Source organism: Leiobunum rupestre, chromosome 2, assembly GCF_980474605.1.
Source record: "Leiobunum rupestre chromosome 2, qqLeiRupe1.1.hap1, whole genome shotgun sequence".
Lineage (NCBI taxonomy): Eukaryota > Metazoa > Arthropoda > Arachnida > Opiliones > Sclerosomatidae > Leiobunum > Leiobunum rupestre.
The window spans coordinates 82340865-82346845 of NC_143385.1; the positions used below are offsets into that span (position 1 = coordinate 82340865).

General features: G+C 33.7%; 1 protein-coding gene across 1 annotated transcript; it reads right to left on the bottom strand.

Annotated features, from left to right (window-relative positions):
- Positions 1–642: 642 nt before the first annotated feature.
- On the bottom strand, positions 643–5570 carry SmE (Small ribonucleoprotein particle protein SmE). The gene is made up of 5 exons (XM_090166507.1): positions 5376–5570; positions 3995–4021; positions 3586–3648; positions 1197–1275; positions 643–797 (listed from the first exon to the last, which is right to left on the bottom strand). Exons 1-5 carry the CDS (start codon positions 5427–5429, stop codon positions 739–741), a joined length of 282 nt encoding a protein of 93 aa, XP_090022633.1. The 5' UTR covers positions 5430–5570; the 3' UTR covers positions 643–738.
- Positions 5571–5981: the final 411 nt, after the last annotated feature.

Genomic DNA, 5981 nt, shown 5'->3' on the forward strand with positions numbered 1-5981 from the left:
GCCAGGTTTGTCTTCTTTATTAGTTAGTCATTCTGGGACTTAATATAAATTTTTGTAAGCAGGTTTAATCGAAACTGAAAAGCAGATGTCTATGATCAAAACTAGGCTACTTTGGGACGAAAAATGAAACCTTTTCCGCAGAACTGTTTCTAGTCTACTAAGAATATGCAGTGTAGTATTAATACTAAACTGAGTTAATCTTATTTGCCATCAGCAGATTACCAATTTTTCAGTATATGGCATCTAGGAGCAACAAACACAACACCCCACACAAGGAGAACGCAACCCGTCAAACGTCGTGGATTTTCTTGTGTACGTTTTTCATTGGCTAGACGCTTTAGCGCCTGCTGCCGTCGGAAGGGGAATATTCGGAAATTGTCTTCCCCCCCTGCCCGTAAAACGTTCAGCGTAAAGGCTCGTGACGCTCGTCAAATCAAATTCGTACACAACCCTTCGTTAGAGTGTTTAAAGGCTAGCTGTGTTCTCCTTCTGTTTGTTGCTCCTAGATGGCATGATTCCGAATACCCTTTTCGTACCAGTACACAAATAATACAGAAAGAACATACTTTTATCACCATAAAAAAATTCAATTTATCGACAATTTTTTAAGTTTAGTCATTCAAATAAGAAATGTTCAACAAAACAATTTACAAAGTATTTAATGGTAAAATACAATTGATTAAAAATGTGAGAAAACTGAAGTGAACGTGATGACAAGTAATGCTGAAACATCACACATTAAGTGTTTTGTGTACTCATGATTACAGTAATATTTTCACCTTTAAGCAATATTCTACCTGGAAAATATAGATGAAGAAATAGTAAGCTAAATTAATAAAAAAAATTATTTTTCAAAAAGTGGTAGTTTAGTAAAGTTATGCGATAACTGATACTTCATTGGTACTAAAATCAGGAATTTTCAAATAATTTCTTTTATAAAAAATAGTATAGTTTTATAAAAAAAATAACGGGGCTTTCTGGTTTTAATGTGGCTCTTACCTCACAGCCTCTTACTTTTACAAGTCTATGAACTTGAGCTACAGTAGTAATAATAATAATAATAAAAGCTTTTTATTTATAGATAGATTTTTCTAACACGCATGCAAAGAATTACTAATAAAGCTGTGTCTTGGGACATAAAAGCCACATGCATTTTATTTTATAGAAACAAGTATTAGAACTCGTTGAAAACAAACCTATGCTTCTTCTCTGTTTAGTTTTCATGTGAATTTCTTCTGCTTCATCCAAGACAAGATTCATGTATTCATCGAAACCCTACAAGTTAAATAAATATTTATCACAGAGGTAATATGTATTAGTCTTGTGACGGTGAGGACATTTTGAATATGCAAAATACCATTTGGCATTTTGAGTTAGAAAAGTATTTAGCATTTTACATTAAGCATTTTGAGTTTCTAGGAAACTATTTTGCATTTTGGTTAGGGAAAGTTCGCCTGCTATTTAGTCCCAAGTAATCATAGATGGCGATACTTAGTTACTCAGAAGCTGAAGAACATATAGTGCCACCACTTTATTTCCCACGCTGACTGCGAGGAGGGTTTTAAGATCTTTACAAACTGCGCATTTGTAAAAACATTTTCAAAATGCATTTTGTATTTCTATTTTGAGCTGTAAAAACCATTTTACATTTCGAAAAACCAATTTTATAAATGCATTTCGTATTTTGCATTTTGAGTTATGGAGAAAGTATATTGCATTCTAGATCTCAATCCATAACTCTGTTGAAATAAGCAGCTCAGTTTCAAGCGATGGAACACGCAAAAGTTGATTCAAGCATGCAAATGGGACATAAGAAGTCGAGAACAATCATATGGAAAATACTATCACTGATCATCAGCGGATGAGCTTTTGTTATGAAGCACGCAAGGATAGTACCAAACCTTATTTTCAGCAAAATTGAACTACAGCGGCCTCATGTAATTTTGCTTTTTTTTGGCGGAAAATGTAGCACTTGACGCGTAGATTACGAAACTATTTTTTTTGGGCCCCAAATGATTATTTTTTAATTGACTTAATTTTATAAAAGTAGTAATTGTGGGGGATGACTTTTTTTTGCGGAGTATGTAGCGCTTGACGCGTAGATTACGTACTTATTTTTTTGGCCCGCAAATGATAATTTTTTCATTAACTTAATTTTAAAAAAATAGTAATTTTAGTGGATTAGTTAGGTTTTTTTTAAAAATAGTTTCGTCGTGTATCCGTCGACACAACTTTTCAGACGCGCTCCGGCAATATTCCGAGCATTGACGGTGGCCCTTCTTTGAGATACCGCGTATTGGCGCCTGATGGCCCCGCGCATTCACTTCGCTCAAGCGCTGGGCGCCTCCCCAACCCCATACTAAAAAAAGCGATGAGCCATCTATAACGCGACCTAGAGGACAGTACCAAGCCTTACGCATCAAGTATATACTTTTAATATCAACCTGGAATAAGCGTTTGTGGCCCAAAAATACAAAACACCTGGAAAATGAACCAAACCTGTAATTGATTTTATTAAGTACGGGAATATCACTTTGTGGCCCAAAAATACAAAACACCTAGAAAATGAACAAAAACTCCAATTGATTTTATGAAGTACGGGAATATCCGAAATATCACGTGGAAATTATTAGGACAATGAAACTGTGGTGTCGGCGAACACACGACGGAAATAAGTACAACGAAACACGTGAAAATGCCCAAAAATGTGAAATTTTTAAAATTACATTTAAAAATTAAATAATCATTTGCGGCCAAAATAAAAAATGCCCTCGGCATCTACGTGACAAGGTCTATCAGGCGCAACCAAAATTAATATAAAATTCAATGAAAATAAGAAATATTTAATATTAAAAAATTTAATAATCATTTGCGGCCAAAATAGAAAATACCCTCGGCATCTACGTGACAAGGTCTATCAGGCGCAACCAAAATTAATATAAAATTCAATGAAAATGATAAATTTTTAAAATTAAAAAAATTAAATTAAAAAATTAAATATTCATTTGCGGCCAAAATAAAAAAATACCCTCGGCATCTATGTGACAAGGTCTATCAGGCGCAACCAAAATTAATATGAAATTCAATGAGGCCGCTGTAGTTCACTTCACCCTTATTTTCTTATGTATCTGAATACATTCTTTGTAATACGTGAATGACCTTAGTAGAACTACGCCTAGATAATTCTTTCTTAGTTAAGAAACAATAAAAATTTATAAAAAATAGGCAAAATATCATATTGTCCGATTTTTATTTCTTTTTATACTTTAGACGATACTGAACATTTCTGTATCAAATTTATTTTGTGGAAATGAAAATTTGCTGAGATATGAATTTTGTAAAATTAACGTGTGGAAACGTTACGCTGCTCTTGAATATCATCCCAGTATCGTCTCAAGTATCAAAAAAAAATTGAATATAAGTTGGTTGGTGTGTTGATATTCACTCAAAAATTATACAAAATTAAATATTAATTTCAGTTGAAATTTAGGATATATTAAAAATATAGAAAAATGAACTGTATTCTACAAAAACACCAATTTTCCTCAGTATGTTTAAATGATGTTAGTATTACTAAGAACTTACAATAATATGCCCTTCTATCCTAAGATTGACATTTTCATATAACCAGACTTGAATTCTTGCTCTCTGAAATATAATTACAAACTTATTGTTACATTTTTGATTCATTGGAAAATTGGGGTGAAACATTTAATTTTAGCAAAACCAAAAGTATTCTATATTGAGAATAACATTGCCATTTAAATGAGCATTATTGATTGACCTTATACAAATTTTTTATGTGCGCCTTTCCTGCCAGAGTTCTTCCTAGCTTTGGCTTACTTGCAATGTTAAAATGAAAGCTTCTGACAAAATGACAATGCTTTTGTGTATTCTCAGTAACACAAGAAAATCTAAAGCCTCTCCAGCTCAAAGAGTGATTGCACTTATTTAATCTCCAAAAATCCCCGTAAAGCTTAAAAAAATTACTTACATTTTGAAGATATCTGAAAATAAGGTTCTGAAAACATTAAATGTCAAGGAAACGTATTTTGTCAAGTGTACCAGAAAGTTATAACTTATATTAAAAAAAATTCAGAGCTGTTAATGAAATTATGTATAATTGAGCACTAGTTAGTAAAAACCAATATAGAGTAATGGCACTCCGTAGCTTTGACCATGGTCGCCATTTTTTATCTATAGGAAAAAGCGTGGGTGACGTGCCGTGACGTCACACTGCCATTACTCTATTTTAGCTGGTTGATTCAATTTGAATTCAAAAGACACATCATAGGACGCCATCCATGATTTTTTTGTAACCCGGCCACCTGAATTAATGGCTTCAAAAGTCGCTTGATGACTTAGGCCTAAGGTGGTGCCTTGGGTATTAGCCTAGCTGATTTTTTTTTTTTTTTATAGATAAAAAACCCCCTGTCGATGCGTTTTATACGCCTTCTATCCAATTTGATTGGATTTCTATCATTTGAATTAGCCTTCTATCAACTTTGGATGGTCTCCTGGCCATTTGAAAAGCGTCAAAAATTAAGTTTGGTTAAGGGAAGAACTAGCCAGATCTCTTTCACGCTACACTTGTGGCTCGGGTTGCCAGCATAAACAGCTCAGGGAGTTACCATAATAAATATAGCAAAATAATCTAAAAAATTTAACAATATTATAATATAGAAGTATCAAAATAAGATCACAGATTTAAGTTGTTATCTTAGTTTAGCTTTAAACAAATGTAGTGCTTTAGGTGAAAAGCATCTCTTCAGGAAGGACCCTGATTCCATTCGGGAATGGAAGAATTTTTCAAGACTTCCCATTTTCAGGCTTTAAGATAAAATATGGACCAAATTATGAATAATAATAATAACATTCAGTGTTTTGAATTTAGTGAAAAACTGGGCAACTTAATTATATTTACTAATTAATCAGAGGCCCAGGATAAAACATCATCCAATAGTTTAATCTACTGAGACACGTAGGGATTCCAGATTTGGGAAGACAATTCTAGAAGAGGTCAAACTTAACACTCAGAGAGCCTGGTAAAGACACCTGGGTCAATTCCAAAGAAGGTAGTTTTAAAAGAAGCTTAAAAGCTTGGATGCTCAATGCAGACTTGTTAAATGCGTTTGTGGAAAGAAATAGTATTTGAAACGTGGAATACCAGATCCTTGTAGCCATTGAATATTAACTTCAAACAGGCTAAAACGTACACTGCTGATTAGATTTCAGAAGGTCCAAGCATTAGAAACAAAATTACTACATGGCTAGCGCCAACCTGGTTGATTATCTAAGCATGGTAAAACGCCCGTCAAATATTTCACACAAAATGGTGACCTGCATTACTAAAATGAAATTTAATAAAAGGATACGATAGGTTGAACCATCACCTTCTGCACTTTTTGACCGCCGCCTTTATAAGACATTTTTGTTACTTTTTATGTCAGTTAAAACAAGAAGTGGAATTATAAAATGTATCCGTAATATCAAAATCAAAGGCTTAGAAGAACAGTTACACTGCACATTCAAACAAAGTATCTACGATCGAAGAAAATTAAATCATATAAGCAGACGACGCTGATTTCCAAACGTGCCTGGTTTTTTTTAATAAAACATATGGTGTCGACTAAAAGCCTTAAAAACCAAATAGCGTTTTTTACATTTTGGTTAAAAAAATATGGTTTTAAAGTTCATCCATAGTGTCTTTTTAATTCTCGTATCAGAGGCGTAGTAAGGGGGGGCAGGGGGCATACGCCCTGGGCACCGACGGTCAGGGGGTGCCAAAGAGGCGCCTAAAGTATTAAAGCGGATATTGGAAACTTGAAATTTTTTGAATATATCAATTAAATTAATATTTATTTTGTTATTGATAATGATTAAGTTTCGTGTAAAAACAAGGATTATTATGGCGGAAATTGGGGCCGGCGTAGGTGGGGGGGGGGTGGAGGGGTGACTGTCTCGTATCTGTTAGTACTTAT